Below are 22566 nucleotides of genomic sequence, written 5' to 3' on the forward strand. Positions count from 1 at the left end.
GTGTGACATATAGTTGGAATGCATTCCTTTTCAAATAAGAAATGTCTGGAAAAGAATAAGAATTTTCTCTCTTAAGAATATTTGTGTGTGCATATATGTGTTTGTATGGATAGTAGAGTCAGGAAAGACAGAAACCCTTTATTGAAGAATTAAATGAGCACACACTAACACTTCAAAGCCTCTGTAATGCCTTCTTATATCTTAGTATTAGATACATCCTTGAATATGTATCACAAAAAAAGTCTGGCATAATAAAATTTAAGCTACCTTAAAATACAAAATAATTTCTGTGGAAGCTTTTCCACAGATCATTATAAGTTGTTTATTTACTTATTTATTACTTACTTTGGTGAGACTGAAGTTTGAACTCAGGGGTTCACTTTTGCAAAGAAGGAGCCACATACACAGTCCATTTTGCTCTGGATATTTTCTAGATGGGGGTCTCAGGAACTATTTGTCCAGGCTGGCCTCAAACTACTTACTATCTTCCTCATCTCAGTCTCTCAAGTAGCTAGAATTACAGGTGTGAGCCTCCAGTGCCTGGCTATTTTATTCAAATATTATTGATGAAGCTACTCAAGAACAAGAAGGTGCTCCACCACTTGAGTCACATATGTACTCCATTTTTCTGTGGTTATTTTGGAGATGAGGTTACTAGGATTATAGGCATCAGCAACTGAAACCTGGCTTCATCATAAGTTACTTAAATGCCATAATTCATTATAGTCAATTGTTTTACTTTGGTTATTCAGTGCTCATATTTGTTGGAACATTGCTACCAAAGTGTGGTCCTTAGACAGCAACGTGGACATCACCTGGGGGCTTGTTAGAAATGAATAAACTCAAGTGAGTTTTCATTTTAGCAAGTTATCCAGGTATTTTTTTTGTACATGTAAAACTAAAAAGAAGTGTAAGGCTATGTATTAACCAACCCCCAAAATTTTAAGTTCTATAAATGCATGTATATATTCAGATAAACACACATACTTACATCTTTTGGTACAACAATGCTTCCGGATATGTTCAAAAGTAGTTAGCTGTTGTTAGTATCATCATTTTAAGGATTAGGGAAACTGAGGTACAAAGAACACAAATGTCTTACCAAGTTTCAAACCATTAGCTGAAATTGCATTCCAGGCAATTTTACTCCACTCCATTAGAATGGTTTTATTTCACATCTAATTATTTAAGCACATATATCACAACAATAGGTTAGCTCTTATAGATATTACACTAAGACAGAAAGAGGGGAAGGTGAAACACCTGCTACATTTAATGCATTTTTTAATCTTACGACTGTCAAAATTTTCAGAAAAAATTCTGTCTTGTAGTGGACAAAGAAATTTGAGGTCTTTTAAAGACACAGTATTTAATGGCTTTAGTTTGAATTAGCTAGAAGAATTTTGTTTTCTTTTTTTTCAAAAAAATAATAATACTGCTAAAGCAAATGAAAAATTCACTTCAAAACATGTGATTAATTTCACCTTTGCAGTGGTCTTTCATTCTTTGCCCTGAAAGCAGTGTGCTTTTATCCTATATTGAGTAATAAAGTATAGACAGATTGGGTTTTATGGGTTCTTTCTAGATGAAAGGTTTTCTTTTTGTTATTGTTATTGTTTTTTTACTTAGCCACTATTCATAGTCTTTGAAACCTTGGGGGAATATTTCAAAGAGTTACATGAATATTGATTTGGGCTCAGTGTATTTAAGATCTTTCACCATGATATTTGGATTTCAGATATTATATTGTTGATGATAAGCTGTTCTGAAAAAATGTAATGGCTACTTCTGTTAGAGGGAAAGACTTAATAGTTCAATACAATAGCAATTTTAATAGGAATTTCAATATTTGGAGTTAATTTTGGTTGAATCCTGAAACTCCAATTTTCTGCTTGAAAAAAATATATTGTTGTGACATTTTCAGTTCTATCCAATTCAATTAAGAATCAACCCTGGGAGTAGAGGCAAACATTAGCAGTACTGTAATGAACACAATAATTCTAACTACCAAAAATAGATTTTATAGAAGATTGTCTATGGGAAAAACAAATTAAACACAAACAGCTAAATAAAACACATGATGATTGATCTAACAACAGAAAATTTTTTTGCATATTCACATATAGAAATATTTCTAATGATCATGGCATCTTTTTAACTAGAGTGAAGTAGCAAAAAAACAAAAGCCCATGTTTTGCCTTGTTAACATTTAACTTAGTCTCCAAAATCAAATTTGCTTCATTTAAAAAAATGTAAGCAATGTGCATACGACTCACATCAATAGTAAGCGGTATTTATGCATTTGTGGGAATACACACATTCTAAGCAGATAGAGAAGGCATATTTAAATAGAACTATTAATTTGGAAAGAAGTATGTAATTCAATTTAGATTAAGTTGCATGCATAAATCTAAGACAATTGCATTTTAATCAACACCCTGGAAAACTACACCTTTTAAGCAAAATTTAGTCAGTCAATGAGCCTTGAAAGGTACTACTGATAAACAAAAAAATAGCAGTAGGAATACAACCTTGAAAAGACAAGTAAAACATACCTAGTAAAATAATCTTGTCCTTTGAAAGTAATGCTATTTTCAAGATCAAGTATTTTTCTCAAAATATTTTTATTTCAGTATGATTTTTTCAATCCAGAGACCCAGCTTCTGTAATAAAAATCAATTAGTAAAACTAAAAGCTAACAAACTTTATATGTAAAACAAGTTGCTGCATATACAACTTTAACTTGAGCAGAGTGCAGCTCTGTTTTAGATTCTACAATTATCCTGATTTCATCTCCATACCTAATCATTGTCCAGAAAAGACAATTAGTATAATGTTTACTCCAAACATTTTGACTACAGCACAATATCAACTCAGTTGACTTGAACTTATCAAAATAAATTCCTTGATATTTATAACTTCATCATTTTGCTAAAAAATGAAGGTAGCGTAGAATGAGTAATGTAAGGTTTTCAGAATAGAGAAAAAATTGAGTTTGGAGCAGAATGTATCAGGGATATATTTATGTATTCCTTGATTTTCTCTTCCTTGAGATTCTTTTTATGCACCTTTTCAACATATTCAGAGAAAATTGGCTTTCTAAACTTGCTCTTCAATTCTGAGTACACACACACACGTCTAAGTAGCTTAGGTAACAATAATAAAGAGTAGCAATGCATTTCCTTTGAAAGAGTGCACATGATAAAAGCGAGAGCACACAAGTAAGGGGTGAGGATAGGATAGGTAAGACACCTAAAAAACTAGCTAGCATTTGTTGCCCTTAACGCAGAGAAATGAAAGCAGATACCTTAAAGCAACTGAGGCCAATAGGAAAAGGGGAACAGGTACTAGAGAAAAGGTTAGATCAAAAAGAATTAACCTACAAGGTAACACCCACGCACAGAAAATGTGAGTCAATGCCCTGTATAGCTATCCTTATCTCAACCAGCAAAAACCCTTGTTCCTTCCTATTATTGCTTATACTCTCTCTACAACAAAATTAGAAATAAGGGCAAAATAGTTTCTGCTGGGTATTGGGGGGAGAGAGGGAGGGGGCGGAGTCCGTGGTAAGGGAGGGGGTGGGGGCAGGGGGGAGAAATGAACCAAGCCTTGTATGCACATATGAATAATAAAAGAAAAATGAAAAAAAAAAAGAAAGAAAAAACAAATGCTATTTTCATATTATTATCTTAGAAATGTATGTGAAGGAATTTTTCAATATTTCAAAAGGAACATAAAGCTTTGTATTGTTTTCTGTTGCTAAGGCAATGAAATGTAGTTAGTATTTGTACTATACTGTACAATCCAGGGTCACTGCTCCAGACTCTTTCACTAAATATACAATATCATTGATAATGATAATATCACTCTTTGGAAATATAGGTGGACTAATTTCTCCAAATATATTATTTCAGGTTAATTGAGTTGGTATATATTATTTTACTTGTAGCTCCACTGACTGACGCTATTATACAGATTAAGTTCAGTTTTTGAGAAACAATCTTTCAAATGCAGATTCTCCACAATTTACAGTGGTAAGTCACAAATACATGTAACACACCTTACCTACCAAATCTCATAGTTTAGTAACACAGTACAGAGTAGAGTATGGGTTGTTTATCCTCATGATTGCATGACTAACTGGGACATGTGGCTCATGAGAATTAAATGTTCAACTAATGATATGTTCAACTATTAATTACCCTAGTGATATTCATGTCAACAGTTTTAGCATACTAAGACAAATTTGGCAGTTCTCTGAGTAGTGCTCTAGTCAGTCAAATTGGTCTCTCACTCTTTATACCAATTAATTAGATATAGTGGAAGATCAATCAAAATGTGTTGCCAGGGAAAGATTAATTACTTCCTTTTTGTGAATTAATTAGTAGTATAGCACAGAGTTAAGCACATGTGATCTATTGAAAGAAAAATGAATGTCAAGCAGATGGGCTGAGATATACTCTACCAGATTTATCCTTTTTAAGTTAATGTCAAAATATATTTCTCTTTATCTTAAATATTAAATTTATGTAGCTCTAAATGTTCTAATGGAGTCCATATATATTTTTTCTTTTGTATCATAGAAATGAGTGTAGTACAGGAAACAGAAAAACATTGAGTATGTTTTTGAGAGTGGATGAAATTTCACAGATAGGTAATTTGATTCTTGAGACTAAAATGTTAGACATAAAAATAGCCATAGCATTTTCAGATGGAGTGTGAAATCACCTTACTCAATGAAGAGGTTTAAAAATGATGACATAACTTTCAGTTGAAGAACATTTAAAGGCTGATTAAACTAAATCCTTTATCCCTCTATTTTTGGAAATTTTTCAGTGAAAATGAAATAATTCATGGCTGACTGGTAAACTGAAGAATAATTTGAATCTCTTTAGATGCATTCCATAATTTTACATCCAAGGAAATATAGATGCTATCCATTATCAGTAAAGTTATAATATGCCAGCAGATCAGTAGAAACTTAGTGTTTAGCCGATAGAAAAAGAATAACAATTCACTCTTTAATTTTTTCCTTTATTGTGCAGGCTGGGGGTGCATTGTGGCATTTACAAAGGTCTTTAAAGTGTATCAAATATATCATAATTGATTTCACCCCCTCCATTGTTCTTCTTTATCTGCCCCTGCCCAATTACTGAAACAGTTTCAATAGGTATCATTTTTGCATTTATATATATGTGTAAACCTTTCTTTGCACCATTTTCACACTTCTATTCCCTTCCCCCCCACCTCCCCATTGTTAACCAACCATCTCTCAGGCAGGAAAAGAAAATATACTTGGCAAAAGACTTAAGAAAATAGACTGCATAATTTATTCTTAAGCAGTGATTTTTATCAATCAGGGAACTGTATCTTTAAAGTAGGATTAATAAATACCTCTAGCAAATTTTGGAAGAAAATCTTATTCTTGAAAGTGGGATTTCTAACTGTTCTTGAGAACCTACAAGGGATTTTCAGAAGTATGTGCTATTTTGAGTAATTCATTAGCAGGAAAGAAAGCAGATTGAAGATGTAATACATTTCAAAATATGAGACAGGAAATGCAAAATTTAATTCCATTGCTTGAGGACAGCATTTATCTCCTTTAACAATTTGCATTCCTATTTGTGCTGATACTGACTAACTCTACAGAGTTTATTGGCAACTGCTGCATAACGCAATACTCATTATTGTGTACTATTTCAGGGCTATAGACATTCTTTTGGAAGAAAAAAAGTGCCTAATCAATATTAACCTAAAGAAATTCTGCATCAGGTTTTTTTTCTTTTAAAAAAAAATATACATACCTACACACAAATATTAAAAACCTCAACAGCATGCCATGTTAACATAATATAGCTATATTTTAAGTGAAAATTTGTGCCTCTTATATTTGTAATAAGGTTTATTACTTTCAAAATATGGCATATTGAACCAAAAACTTATAGAGGAAAGCTTCAGGTTTAGGAGGGTTTGTCGTTAATATTATTCATAGTAAAAAACATAACCTTTAAACATTGATTCAATGACATTTTTAGACATACAGAAAAGGAAATTCATTTTTAAATACATCTATCATTTTGCAGGTTTATCAAAATTGCACATAGCAAAAGTATAGTATTTGCCTTAATAACTTGAAATTTTCAATTTCTTCATCCTTTAGAGTGAATATAACTTTTAATAGTTAAAATAATAGCATCAATATGATTAGATGGGATTGATGTTTAGTCCTTTGAAGAAACAATTTTTTAAAGAAACCTTTTCTTTTTCAACTAATGCCTGACTATAAATAAAGTCAGTTACTATAAAGAATGTCACTTTTTTAAAAAAATAACTTCTCATTAATTGATATAGTTGGAGTCAATAAACCTGTATTTAATTTTAAATATTTTATAATTAATAATGCACAGTGATTCTTCACTTATAATAATCATTTATTATTCCATATTCCTCTAATTTGTTAAAAGTTTATTTCAGGATGCTTACTCTGTGTTTACTCTTCTATTGCTGCTATGCAATCCTATATAAGAAGGACCTTAACCACATATATCATGTTGAAGGAATCAGTTTTGCCTAGTTTATAAAAATTATTCTCTTTCCATCTCTGTATTCTTTTCCATAGACAGGGCTACATTTAAATGATAATTTATAAATAGAAAAATTGAGTGAATCTTTACTTAATGTATATTTGTTCATTATGATTTCATTCTTATTAGAGATTATAGTAGCAAATATAATCACAACTATGTATCTCTGTTAGAAGTTTTTTAAAATTTTTTTCCTTTGTTGTTTTGATGTGTGGGGGTACATTGGGGCACTTACAAAGATTCTTACACTACATCAATTATATCATACTTGAATCAACCTCTCCACCATTCCCCTTAAACCTCCCCCTTCAATTCATGGAAGAGTTAGAACAGGTATCATTACTGCATTTATCAGATGTCTTTATGTTGTGTGGTACAAAGTGAATGATAGGCAGATTGGTGACCCATGTTTTAGAACAATTTTTAATCTTCATAAGGAACTGATGATTTATTCAAAGTAAAATATTGAAAATGGAGATAGATGATTATGGATTTTGTGAATTTGGTGAATCAAAGTTCCCTAATATTTTATATTGTTAAAATCCTTTTATATCTCTTGTCTACACATATAGAGGGAAAAAGTTGATAATCATGTTGCCATTGGTTCTGTATATTTTGTTTTAGAGAAAAACTTATAGAGTTAAACTAATCAATTTTCCTTAATTTCAGAAGTTTCTAGAAAAGATTATAATGGGGAAGCCATTTTTTTCTAAAGTCTAGATGTTTTACATAAATTTAGCACCCATACTTAAAATAACTTCAAAATTTCTAATTTATATTTCTTTATTTAATATGTTTCTGCTGGTTATTTGGTATATTTCTTCATTTTGTGAAATGAGGTCTCTTTTCTATCACATAATTTTATGTATATAATGAATATGTAGAGCAAATTATTCTTAGAAATTTAGAAATCATCTAAGGTATATGTATCTCATCAAATTTTTTATTTTCCAAAATTATGAGGAAACAAAGATACACACTACATGTTCAGGATAATAAATTAAGTGAAGTTCCTTACTTAATTTCAATTCATAATCCTTTTTTAATAATTCAACATCTTTGGAGCTTTGAAAACACAGATTTTGTTCCTTCTATATGGAGGCCAAATTTGAATATCATTCTAAACAATGTGCACAGGCATGTGATTGCAATACATACAGTATTGAAACCCTCAGACCAACTTCCCTACATTGGAGTCAGTATCTCTTATTTCTTCAGAAAGAAAATAACCACCAATAGTTCTAATCACTATTAAAAATAAAAATGCAATATATAAAATAACATATAAAAATATAATTTATATCTACACAAATCAATTAAGTAACTGAAATAAAATAAAATGGATTATTTCATATATATGCATACATAAATGGAAAATCCTACTTATGCCTAAACAAACTGACTATAATAAATTTCATTAAGAGCTGCTATGATCACACATTTCAAATGCTATCAATTTCTGCATATATGCCACCCACTTAATTGTATTTGTTTACCTTTCAAGAATGTCACAGCAACATAATGAATCTGTCCATGTTATTAAAGCTGTGATATTCTGAAATGCATGTACCATAAACCCATTTATTTTGAGGGACTAGGAAACTGTCACTTACTAGATTCAGGATCAGAGTTCCCATCTCCTTCAGTGCGATTGTTTGGTGCCGCATGATCAAAGTACTCCTCTTGAGGATAGCCAAGGGGCAGGGCATGCGATGTGCTATTAAGGCTCCCTGCATCATGGTCTCCCAGTCCACCATCACTGTTGCTTTCTTGAGAGCCATCTGGTAGGTGAAATGTGACATGTCGCTGAGACATAGAAGAAAGAAGAAAATTGCAGTGTTTCAGCAATTATCTGAATAACTGCTTAATGCATCCATTAAGAAAATGAATTATTGCAGCTATCTGGTGATGCCACATTAACGTGATCATGAGTTTTTGAACAATTTCAGGCTCTTGTGATTAGGTACATTTGTGTTCAAACCTACTTTACCTGGCAGCAGAGTTGCTTAAATTGTATTTCTAAACAGGGCACATCTGGATATAGAATGAAAGTCAACTTTTAAAGCAAGAGGCTGTCAGAATTTATATGCACTTGAGCACACTGGAAATTCTGATCATTAGTTAAGCATAGATTTATTTAGCTAATATTTGACAATAATTCATTTTTGAAAAATAAGCATAAATGAATGTAACTGAATTTTATTGCTTTATCTTTAATATTCTGGTGAGCTGAAACAGTAAATAATATAATAAATTTTTTCAATCATGTAGACTTAAAAATTAAAAGTACATATCATGATTTAGAATAACCTTAGGGACAAGATTTGAAGTGGAATTCCTTTGATTCTACTGTATAAAGGCAAAAATAACCACATTTTATGGATAACAGTTAATAGTAGTTATAAAAGCAAATTGTTACCATTGTAAATGGTAATAACAGAATATGAATGAGTAAATGCTACACAAATATTGATAGATGATAGATAATAGATAGATAGATAAATAGATAGATAGATACAGGATAGATAGATAAATATAAACCAAAATATAAATGCTCACATTTAGTTTCTAAAGCAATAGGGTTATGAAAACTCAAAAGGCTAATATTGTCCATCAGATACAGCATCAATTTTGTTTGCAACATTGCTATACATATCAACTAGTATCCAAAGAAAACTTCCCAAATTGACCTCCTTTTGGTATTCTAAACACTATTCAGTCTCCAACATAATAAACCTAGGTAGGCCCTATTTAACCAAACCTTGCAATTTTTGCCTTGCTGTCTTGGATTACTCACCCTGGGGAAAACCAGCTACATTAAAAAATATCTGAGTACTGGAAAACTGCCATGTTGCGAGGCAGCCCAACTTAGTTACATGGGGAGACAGCACAAAAAGAAAATGCAATGCTTAGAGATCCAGCCATTCAAATACAGTTGTTAGATACGTATGTGAACAACCTATCATAGATGTTCCAGCTTATGTCCTCATCAGAGCATCCTAGACATGTCTGAACATTTGAATCACTTTTGTGATGGACCAATTTGGAACAATGATAGACATTCCTATTGGGATTTACCCAAATTTCTAACATAAAAAATCATTTGGTTTTTCTATCCCAAAATATTGGGGATGTTTAGCTATGTAAGTATAGAATGACCAAACACTAATATACTGGCAGCATGGAAGATGCAAGTTAGAGACAATTATTTAAGGGATTTATATGCATCAAAAGTCACATGAATTTAGGTGTGAAATATCTTCATGAGAGAAAGTGAATGCTTTAATAAATTCAGGTTAAGCAATCATCAATTTCTTCAGATGGATATATGAAAACATTTTGATATCATTCTACCATCTGATAATATATAATATGGAAACATAGATGGATACAGTAATTAAGTAATTAAATTTAATCCAATTTAATTTTATAACCATTATCCTTACATTAAATTCTCAGTAAAACATAATGAAATAATTAACTTATAAAATATATAGGATTATATTCTATGGAACAGGTTTACAATCATATAATCATTCATTCCAATGAGAAAGAGTATGCTGATTTTCTATATGTAAGTGTTAAAGCCAGACAAGATTTCTTTTGAGAGTTCTTAAATGGATTCACTGATGGTGTTAGTGAAGGCAATTCTTAGTAGAGTTGATCCTATAAGATAAAGCATTCAGTATATAAAAAGAAATAAATGCTAAACAAATATAAACCTACTACAACTGAGTGATATGGAAGAGTTCAGAAGGCAGTTGTTTTAGAGTTTTGCTTTTTACTTTTACACTTATATTCATCAGTCATGCATTCATGCATTCATCATGCATTTAGGATTTGCATGCTTGTCGGTCATATTACTGTTTATTAGCATTAAAGATATTTAGATACTTACTGAAATAAGCAACAATGCTGTAGCTTCAAAAAGTGTGTCATAGAATTTTGACAAAAAGTTTAGCTGCTTAAAGTTTAAAAGTACCAAATAATCCCTTGTATTCTTATAATTTAATGAAAACATTATTATTAACTTGATGGATTTCTAAAGAGGTTTCTAATATAAAAATACATAAAATTTATCTATAATTTTGAGAATGAGTGATTAATCATCTTATAGGATCCCTTTATTGAACTTCTAGTGGAGGAGGTGAGAAAAGTGTTTTTGCAAAGGGTGAAATAGTAAATATTTTAGACTCTCTCACCATATGGTAAAATCTCAGTTCTAACTACTTCAACCTTGCTAATATAGTATAAAATCAGCTAAACACAAAATGGAAATTACAAACTTACCTGTGTTGAATGAAATTGTATTTATAGACACGAAAGTTTAAAATAAAGGTTATTTTATGTGCTTCTGAATAATATCATTTTATAATCCAATCAATAAATGGACAAATGAATTGAAAAGACAGTTCCAAAAACAAGAACTACAAATGGCCAATAAATACATGAACATATGTTTAACATTCTTAGCCATAATGAAAATGCAAACCAAAACTACATTGAGCCAGGTGCTGGTGGCTCACATTTACAGTAAGGAACACAGAGGGCAAATAGTTCCCAAGACACCATCTCCAAAATAACCAAGGCAAGATGGACTGAAGTTATGACTCAAGCTGTTAAAGCACCTGCTTTGTAGGTGCTGAAGCCCTGAGTTCAAACCCAAGATACAACAAAAAAAGAAAAAGAAAAAAAAACTACATCAAGATTCTACTTCAGCACAGTCAGAATGGCAATCATTAAGAAAACAAACATCAAATGTTGGTAAGAATGTGGGAAAATGGAACTCTTATACACTGTTGGTGGGAATGTAAATTAGTGCAGCCACTCTGGAAATCAATATGAAGGATCTTCAAGAAAATTAAAAATAGATCTACCATGTGATTCTGATACAGCATTCTTGGGCATGTATCTGAAGGAATGTAAGTCAGCTTACAATAGAGATACTTGCATACCCATGTTTGCTGTAGTAATACTTAGAATAGTCAAGTTATGGAACAATCCCTAGGTGCTCATCAATGGATGAGTGAATGAAGAAATTGTTATGTATACTCAACTAAAAAGAAGAATGACACCATGTGGTTTGAAGGTAAGTGGATGCAACTGGAAGACATCATGTTAAGTGAAGTGTCAGGTTCAGAAAGACAAAGACCACATGTTTTCTCTCATATGTGGTAGATAGATCCAAAAGATAAACATGTACACAAAAAAGAAAACATTTTCATATAGAAAGTATAGGTAGAACATGTTTATAATAGTGGAACTACAGTGTGAACTTGGTGAAGGAAAGAAAGGATAATAGAATGATAGAGTCTCAATAAGATCGTAATACATAATATCTGTGAAGGTAAGGGATATAAGGATATGTACTGAAAGCTATTGATTAATGGGGGTAAGCGGTAAAGAGGTAAGGGAGAGTAACAGAAAGGGTTAAGTGGAACAATGTATACTCCCAGCAAGGATACATTGAGAAATGCCTTTGAATATCTACTTAGATTTTAATAACGAAAGACAGGCTTGTAAATTAGGTATAGTGTGTGTGCGTGGGAGGGGTGTTTGTGGGAGGGGTAGGGGAAAAGAGAGAGCTTAAGGTAAGGGAATATGATTGATGGACTTCATATACTTATGACAAATAGAACAAAGAAACTTCTTGTAATTGCTTGTAATTGTAGGGAGTGAGTGCAGGAGGAAAGAAGGTGGTGGTTATCTAAACAATGCACAATATAACCATATTTGGAATTGTCACAATAAATTCCCCTGTCAACAAATATATCCAAATAAAAAAATAATTAAATAGGAAATTGTTGTATATATACAAAATAAAGTATTCATCCATAAAAATGAAATTATATCATTTGCAGAAAAATGGATAGAGCTGGAGATTATCATCTAGAAATAAACATTTGGCAAATTAAGCTAGACCCAGAAAGAAAAATATCACATATCTTTTCTCTTATAGGTAGAATCTAGATCTACAAAAACAGTCATCAAAAAAGGTCATGGACCTTCATAGCAAGTGAGAGGCCCTGAGTTCAAATGCCAGTACTGCCAACAGAAAAAAAGAAAAAAAAAACTGAAATGGACATGAAAGGGAGATTAATTGGGGGGAGACCAGTGGCAAAGTTGAGGGAAGAGTTAGTGATGTGTGTTGAATATTGTTGAAGTACATTGCATACATGCATGAAAACATAATAAAGAAACACACTATTTTGTAGAATAAAAAATACTATAAAAATTTCTCAACCATTTCACCCTAAGGGCCATGGTTTGCAGCCCCCTGAACAAGAAAGCTAATTTGTTCAGTCCACCCTAACTTGTTTTAACTGTTTTCTCTCTAAAAAATTAGAAGCCTATTTAACATAAGGCTAAACTTCTCTAATTCCCCAAATTATTTATGCTTCCTAATACATTTTCAACCACTAAGGAAAGGAGGCCGGAGGGTGAATATGGTGAAAATATTCTGTTCACATGTATGTAAATAGATAAATGAGACTTGTTGAAATGGTTTCAGGAATGGGGAGAATACAGGAGAATGATGGAGGAGGTGATATATTGTAAGAAGTTTTGTAAATGTGACAATGTATTCCTAGTAAAACAATAATAAAAATAAAGTAGAAAAAATTTAAAAACACAAAAGAATGTGAAGTATTATATCTAAGTAGTAGAACATATTAATAAGAAAACACTGATGACAAAAATAATTGAATCTGAAATTGAACATCTGCTGGTTATTCATTCAATTTTATATCCTAACAGTTGGCATTCCCAGTTAATAACAGGTAATGTTGATACAAATGACAGAAGTAGCAGCTATCCATGTCACTTTTTGATGTAAAAGCAATGGAGTTTTGTGTTCACTTGCTTATCTGCAGAGAAAATAATGAAGGAACTTAAATCAAAACCATATTATGCCATTCTAGGACACCTGTGTTAGTAATTTAGCAAAAGCCAATGCAAAAAAATATACCTGAATGAATATGCAATTATCCAGGCCAGGTACTCACCCCCAACCCTGTTGACACTCATTTGAATTCCTTTATGGATAGATTAGAGAGAATGAGAAGGTTTATAAGGAATCCTTACTGAACACCACTTACTGTTTTTTTATTGTTGTTGTTGTTGATACACGAATACCCGTGAAAACACCACCACCTTCACCACTTCTTTTTTAAATGCAGTTCTTCCATTTGATATTTTCCAATAGAAGCACTAAATATATATATATATACATATTTGAAGGCTCAAATGTATACACCATCTTCTCTTTACCCTGTTTAGCAATATCAAAATGTCTAAACTCTCGATCTTGGTACATTTTGTGTTCATAAGGTCCATAGTAAAACAGTCAATAGTTCAACCTCATTTTATGAATTTTATTTCTTTCTTAATTCACACTTTCAAAGTTTTCAATCTGATTAACTGTTTTGTCTCTTTCCATAACCCATATTAGCTCATATGAAAATATCATTAGTTAAATATTATGGTATTCTAATTTTTATTCAATAAATTTGCAAAGAGCTGTATATTTGTGCATGTGTTATTAATTATGTTATCCATTATTTTATAAAATACCTGTGAAATAATGCCTTAAGTGAAACTGCTAGAATTCAATTTAAAAGAAATGTTTAAACACTTCACAAAATTTAACTTTTAATGGGATAAAATCATTTTGTTCTTTTTTATCCCATCATTGTTTTAGAGATTACTGTGATTGCTGTATCAGATTACATTCTGTGAACTTTGTGACACTTCTGGGTATAATTGCACATGAAATCATTCTACAAACTTTAGAAACTTTAGCAACTTATGAACAATTTCTTGTAAATTTTGGAAACTTGGTTAACTCATTTGCCTTCTGCCTTTTTTTTCAAGTATTGAAGTTCAAACCCAGAGCTTTGCAAATGCTAGGCAAAAACACTACCACTTAGTTACATCCTCATCCATTTATTTTTTGATGGATAAATCCTTAATATCTAATGTGTTTTTTTCTGCTTAGAGTCAAAATAAAATGGTTTTGAAAATAGAGAGATATTGTTGATGTTCAATATATACACACCTATTTCACGAAAATCACTCCTTATGTCTCACAGAGAAAAAAGATAATTTTCACTTTTATGTGCTGAAGAGGATTACTGTGCTATATAAAAGGGCTATGATGTTAATTACTATGTAATAATTTATTTGTTTGCTGCCCTTCAAAGAAGCTGTGTTGCATTCAAATTAAAGTAAATATATTGAACATAGTGGTGACTTTATTGGATAGAAATAAATTCCTGATTTCTCATGAATAAATGTCATCTTTTGTGTCCAGTTATTTTCTGCTAAAAACAGAGAGAAAGCACAAAGGATGACTCTCCCTAAAGTCCAAACCTCATTTTGCTCAAATCAAAATGTTAGAATAATACTCAGAAATAATACTCTTGCTATTTAGATGAATCATTTACAGGCAAAAAATCAAAGTCCCAACATTTTTGTGTTCATTGTACCACATGAAGGCATAATTCCACAATACAGATCAGGTAAATGTTGCTACATTTCCATAATATGATGTAAATGGCATTTTACAAAGTTTCATCTTGTATCAAAAGTCTGCAATGCAGATACACTAGCCTGTGACTCTCATTAAGTAGTGTTTGAGTATCATTGTCTGGAAGGCTCATTGTAATTACCTGCCAAAAGTTTCAAACTTATCCTACAGTCTTACACCTCTATGACTCCAATTGTAATATACTCTGACTCAGTCTTTCTTTACATTACAGTCATCACCAGTAGCTATGATTAGAAAGGGTAATCATAAGTAGAGCTATAATAATTCAAGGATAACCATATGCAGGGTTATTTTTCATTCATATGTAAAACATTAAGAATATTAAACTATGAAGCAAACATATGCAAATCATTAAGTGTAATACAGCACATTAACAGAAGCAAAGACAAAAACCATATTATTATCTCAAAAGATGCAGAAAAAGCCTTCAATAAGATTCAACACCATTTCATGAAAAAAGTTCTGATGAAACTAGGAATAGAAGGAATGTACCTCAACATAATAAAGGGAATATATGACAAATCTATTGCCAATATCATATATAGTGAAAAACAGAAACCATTTCCCCTACAGTCAGGAACCAGACAAGAGTGCCCACTCTCTCCATTCTATTCAATATAGTCTTGAAATTCTTAGCCAGAGCAACATGGCAGGAAGAAGAAATAAAAAGAATGCAACAATCAAATTATCCCTATTCTCAGATGATGAGATCTTATACCTAAAAGACCTGAAAAACTCCACCAAAAATGGCTAGGCACCATAAAAAGCTTAAGCAAGTAGCAAAATACAAAATCAACTTACAAAAATCAGTTTCCTTTCTATACATCAATGATGAATAGCTTGAGAAAGAATATAAGAAAATAATTCCATTTACAATAGCCTCAAATAAATCAAATACTTAGGAATAAACTTAAAAAAGGATGTGAATGACCTCTCTTATGAAAACTACAAACCACTGAAGAGAGTAAACAAAGAAGACTACAGATGGTCAAAAGATATCCCATGTTCATGGATTGGTAGAAACAACATAGTAAAAATGGCATACAACCAAAGGCAATCTATATGTTCAACACAATTCCCATAAAAATCCCTATGACATTCATCACATAGATTGAAAAATCTACCCTAAAGTTCATTTGGAAATGCAAAACACCATGAATAGCCAAGGAAATACTGAGCAAAAATTGCAACACTAGAGATATCAGTAGTATAGTAGTGTAATATAGCATCAAACTATACTTCAGAGCCATAGCAATAAAAACAGCATGGTACTGGCACAAAAACAGATATGAAGACCACTGGAACAGAATAGAGGACCCAGCTATGAATCCATGTAGCTATGACCACCTAATTTTTGACAAAGGTGCTAAAAACATATGATGGAGAAATGGCAGACTCTTTAACAAATGTTGCTAGGAAAAGTGGATATCTGCCTGCAGAAAACTGAAACTAGATTCATTTTTGTCACCCTGAACAAGTATCAATTCAAAGTGGATTTAGGACTGCAATATCAGACCTGATACCTTGAAGTTAGTACAGGAAAGAACAGGGAATACACTGGAAGCAATAGGTATAGGCAAGGACTTCCTCAGTAGAACACAAGTTGACTCAGGAACTAAGAGAAATAATTGACAAGTGGGACTACATGAAATTAAAAAGCTTCTGCACAACAGAAGGAATGGTCTTTAAATTGAAGCAGCCACCCCCCAGAATGGGAGAAAATCTTTGCCAGCTATACATTGGACAAGAAACTGGTAACCAGAATATACAGGGAGCTCAAAAAACTAAATCTCCCAAAATAAATGACCTGATGGAAAAATGGGCAAATGGACTGAAATTTTTCAGAAGATGCTCAAATGGCTAAAAATCACTTGAAAAAATGTTCACTATTCCTGGCCATAAAGGAAATGCTAATCAAAACCTCACTAAGATTCTACCTCATTCTTGTTAAAATTGCTTCCATCAAGAACACCACCAACAACAAATGTTAGTAAGGATGCAGGGACAAAAGAACTTCACACACTGCTGGTGAGAATGTAAGCAAGTACCCATTATGGAAAATGATATAGAGGCTTCTCAAGAAAAAATCTGCCATATGATCCAGCAATACCACTCTTAGGGACATACCTGAAGGAACACGTCTCAGGTTACTAAAAAGGCACTTGCACACCCATGTTTATTGCAACAATATTCACAAACTCAAGCTATGGAAGCAGCCAAGTTGCCCCACTACTGAAAAATGGATTAAGAAAATGTGGTATTTATGCACAATGGAATTTTATGTAGCCACAAAAAAGAATGAAATTTTGTGATTTGCAGGAAAATGGATAGAAATGGAAAGCATCATCTTAAGTGAAGTTAGTCAGGCTCAGAGGGTAAAAAATCTCATGTTCTTCCTCATATGTGGATTATAGACCTAAAACAAATGCAATAATATTATTGGGCATGGGTCACACACTATGGGGGACTGCACACAGAAAGGATAGATAAAGGGAAAGAAACTAAAAACTTGAATGTAGTTGATATGCTCACAGTATATGAGTGAATACAGTAATCTTAAACTGGCAGAGGTCATTATGGGAAGGGGACTGGGAAGTAGTGAAGAAGTCTGGTAGAGATGAACCAATGTGGGTTGCAATATACATCTGTATGGAAACAACACAAGGAATCTCCCTGTATGGCTTTCTTCATCTTGAACTAGCAAAAATGCTATGTTTTTGTTTTTATCTTGTAGGTTTTTTCTTCAACAAAATCGGAGAAAAGAGGGCAGAACAAGTTCTGCCTGGAGGCACGGTGGTAGGGGGGAACAATGTATACACATGTAAGTAAATTAAAAAATGATAACAATAAAATTAAAAAAAGAACAGTGAGGTAGAATGTTGGAACTGTCTCTACACCAGAAAAAAAATTAATCAAATAAAACACAGAATTCCTCAATTTGCTTAAAAAATAATTAAATAAATAAATATGCGCATGAAAATAACTACTAAGCATATTTTCAGATTCCAAATTTCCATTTTCTGCAAAAATAAACATTTCCATTCTGGATGTCAGGAATTTATGTGTTTTTTCATGGGTATGAATTATTATTATGCAATTTATCAGGAAGTAAAGTGAGGAAGTATCTTATTTAGAATCTCAACTCAAAGGCAGGGCTCAAAGACCAATACTTGTAATTCCAACTACTCAATAGGCAGAGATTAAGAGGATCTACGTTTGCAGCCAGCCTACAAAAAATGTAGCAAGTCCATTTCAATAAATAAGCCAAGTGTTGTAGTACATGCCTGTGATAATTGTCCAAAATCAACCCTGGGCAAAAACTCTTGACATTATCTGAAAAATGACTAACACAAAAAAGGATTGAGGCTCAAGTGACAGAGCTCCTGCAAAGCAAATGTGAGGCTGTCACTTAAAATCACAGTCCAGCCAATAAAGAAATGAAAAGGAAGGAACTCAACTCAAAATTTTCAAGTACATTATAAGATTAACTCACAAATTTCACCCGAAGATCAGAATTTCTAGTACAAAATCTCCAGATGACATAGGAGATCTCTTTACCGTGTATCAGTCCTTTAATATTTGATTCTTTAATTTATATTCATCAAACTTACTTTTCTTATTTAAGTTAGCAGTTGATCTGTTTTTTCACTGTGCTGTCTTAGAAAATTTGAATAGTCAGATTTCTCACTTTCCCTTTTACATTCTGATTCTGAGATTTTTGCCCTTCAAGACTTTATTTGCTTTCATATTATTTGGTTGAATTATTCTTAAGTACCTTAACACATTGCTGGCATGTGCAGGAAGTTCTTCATTTTGCTTAGTTGTCCCAGAATCAAGTGACCTCTTATCTCTGACTCTTAAACCATCAGACCTTTCATAGTACTTAGACATTTTGTGTCCAAGTATAAAATAAAATAAAAAGGCCCCATGTCATCTGGAGTTTTTACATTAGGAATTTTAATCTTTAAGAGAAATTTGTGACTTGGTCATATAATATATGTGAAAGTTTTGAGTTGAATTTCTTTCCCTTTGGTGGTACTGGTGTTTGAACTCAATACAGTCTCTCTCTCTCTCTTTCTCTCTCTCTGTACGTACATGTGTGTGTTTATATGTGTATGTCAAAGTCAACCATAATTCTTTGATAATTAGAAGACTGTATGGTATCTTATGAATGCATTTTCCTTGAGACACAATTCATTTCAGCTCAATCAGAATGGAAATAGTCTATTTGTAGAAAAGGAGGGTGAAACTTCTTCTTTTAGGTATGTTGCTGGTGATAAATTGTTCAATTGGGAATTACCAGAGTTGTGTGAACTTTGAAAATGTAATAATAATATTGTAAATGATTACAAAAATATAATTGACTAGAAATTAAAATATGACAGATCTAAAATTTAGTATGCTTTGAAATTATCAGCTGCCCAAAATTACATTAAATAATATAAAGCCAATATGAAAACTAAAAGCCAACTATAGTCTCAATGAAAAATCCAGTCAATGAAAAAGTAGAAGAAAAATATTTTCATCTAGGGTTGGTTATTTACATTTAAATTTATGAATTACTAAATCACATTGATAATCCAGAACCAGTTATCTTGTAACCTCAACTCTCAAAAATATAGCTGTATGCAAAAAAGTAAGCAGGAGGATAAAGGGAAGATATAGGGAAGAAAATTGCTAAAGTATCCCAAAGTTCATGCTCAAAGGCATATCTACCTTATTCTACCTTTACACTTAAACTCTAGCTATCTAAGTTATTTGGTTCTCCACTTCACAGTGTGTTTGAAGGTTTGGTAGCTATTAGAAAGGAGAATGGTTGGGTGGAGGGAATTCAACTATGATATATTGTAAGAACTTTTGTAAATGTCACAACATACCCTCAGTACAACAATAATATAATAAGAAAGGGAAAATACTGACAGGAGAAATTTCTACCAATTAATTCTAGATCTGCCTTCTGTAGCTACATAGAATAAACATGATTCTTGTTTTACATGAAAAGCCTTCCAGTGTTTGAACATGGTTAAGTCTTTGCACAAGTCTTCCCATTCTAAACTAAAATTCCTATCCTAATTTGACATGGCTTTCAGAACTTTCGCCACCCTACTAACACTTTCATTTTTGCCCACACAATCTATTTGCATAATAAACAAGGTCAGTTCTAAATTATTTAAAACTCTCTATTGTCCATGATTAAATGTGCTTGAGATATGACTGGATTCATAGATTATATGTGATCTAATTATCCATTTAATTTTTAAGAATGCTAGTTAATATTTAAGGTTTTCTAGTTATTTGAAAATTTGTTTCCATGAAAAAATCTAGAAGTTTTGTTTTAAATCATGCTTTCCTTCTGATGTAACTTCTTTATATTTGCAAAATAATTCTTCCATTGCCATAGTTACACAACATGTCTGTTTCATTGATGCATTTTAAACAAATCAAATGTCATTCCAACAACAGATGGATTCTGACTTGAACTACATAGATTGGAATAACTATGCTCCATACATTGAAAGAGGAAAAACCTGGCATTGTCATCAATTACATAAACACTTGAATCAAAATATTCTCTTGTTTAATGTCAGCAGTTAATCACAACAAAAAGTATGTGATGGTGAACAAATACTAATGAGGGTGGTAACAGGTGATGTGGCCCAAACAATGTATATACATGTTTATAAATGTAAAAGCAATAAAACAAATTTTCAGGAAAAAAAAATAAAACAAAAATACTAATGATTATAAAATTTTTCATAAAAATGTCACTGTGTAGCTTAGCTACTAGAATAGCAATTTCTTTATTGTTTTCAGTTTGTAGTAATTGGTAACATCTTTGTTTTATTCTCATTCTAATATACCTGAAACATATTTTTCAGCATTTTTTGCCTGGTATTTGCCAGCATATTTAAAACAAGGGCTACTCTTGTAAAGTGTGCCACTTCCTGGATATTAATATGAGATTAAAAGACCAATTTTTTTTTGAACTCTTCTTACATTTAAAAAATATTTGAAGTCCTATAATCCCCATTGGTAAACAAAGAGTAAATTAAAATAGCTGCACTTTCCAGTAATAACATGAGACAATGATGGGAGTCAGCACCAATCAGTGTGGGAGTGAAGGCCACTGATAGTCTAAAGAGGAGAAGTTGCAATCCTCTAGTATTTATAGTACCAGTATAATTTCTTCTTTGTGGAACTTGCAATGTGTATACAGATGGATTTTACTAAAAAACAGACCTCCTTCTACTTGTTTTACATATGAAAAAGAATATCCTTACATGCCATAGTATGTAACCTGTACTCACAGACATAGATCAATGCACACATACACTCATGGTATTAAAAAGAACCTCAAAATGATCACCAAGTTAAAGATCTAGAAAAATAAAATATTAGAAAGCTATGTTCTCAGAAATAAACTGATAAGGCCCTATCCTTATCATTTCTCTGAAAAAGTTATACACATATGCTTATTAAATAGCTGTAAATTGAGAATGGGAATATAAACTAGCAGGAAAATTTAATCTTCCTGACTTAAAATTCTCAAATCAATCCTGTATGTTTAACACAATATAATACCCAGACCTTTGGTATTATTACTCTTCCTGTCTATCATTACGTTTGGACATTAGAGGGAAAAGTGCATGTAACTTTGATAAAATCCATAGCTAGCTAATGTAACCAGGAGTTAACCAATGGTTTTCAAACCATGACTGCATACAAATCACCTAGTCAACAATACATACTGTTATGTTTCAACATGTAAATACTCTTAGTAGATCTGAAGTAAGATTTAGGTGATTTTTCAGGCATATGGACTGCTACAGAGTGAATATTTGTGTTCTTCCAAAATTTCTATGTGGAAAATTTGTTCCTAATGTGATGATATGGAGGTGAGACTTTGGAAGTTCTTAAGCCATGAGTGGAATTAGTTCCTTTATAAAAGAGATCTCAAAGACCTCTTACCCCTTCCACCATGTAAGGACACAAAGAGAAGTTATGTGTCTATGAATGAAGGAGAAGAACTTCGCCAGACAGTGAATGTGCTAACATGTTAATAGAAGACTTCTATGACTCCCAAGTTATGAGAAATAAATTTCTGCTTCTCATAAGATACTCAATGTATGTTTTTTTTTTATAGCAGTCTTATGGACTATAACATGAACCATTCTAAAACCATGGCCATAGTTTTATAATAAATAAATATGTATATGTGATTAAACAAGATATACTAAGTTTTATGAACATGTGTTTAATAGACCTTTTTTCTTGGCATGTTAAAATAAATTGAACACAACTGAATAATGAAATATTAATAATGCTAAACTGTAGCCTTTCTAGAAAATGTTTAGAAAATCATTCCTTCATAATTTTACATGGTACAAAATCTTCTTTTGACACAATTTTTTAGCTTTTTTGTTATTATTGTGC

At 31.9% G+C, this 22566-nt stretch overlaps 1 protein-coding gene across 3 annotated transcripts in view; it reads right to left on the reverse strand.

Annotated features, from left to right (window-relative positions):
* The window catches only part of Pcdh11x (protocadherin 11 X-linked), a 633628-nt gene that overhangs the window by 252851 nt on the left and 358211 nt on the right, over positions 1 to 22566 (reverse strand). For all 3 annotated transcript variants that reach the window (XM_074064461.1, XM_074064460.1, XM_074064459.1), the window contains one exon: positions 8198 to 8390. In XM_074064461.1, coding sequence (XP_073920562.1) covers positions 8198 to 8390 — 193 coding nt within the window. The remainder of the gene's footprint in view (positions 1 to 8197; positions 8391 to 22566) is intronic.

This window comes from Castor canadensis, chromosome X (genome assembly GCF_047511655.1).
Source record: "Castor canadensis chromosome X, mCasCan1.hap1v2, whole genome shotgun sequence".
Classification (NCBI taxonomy): domain Eukaryota; kingdom Metazoa; phylum Chordata; class Mammalia; order Rodentia; family Castoridae; genus Castor; species Castor canadensis.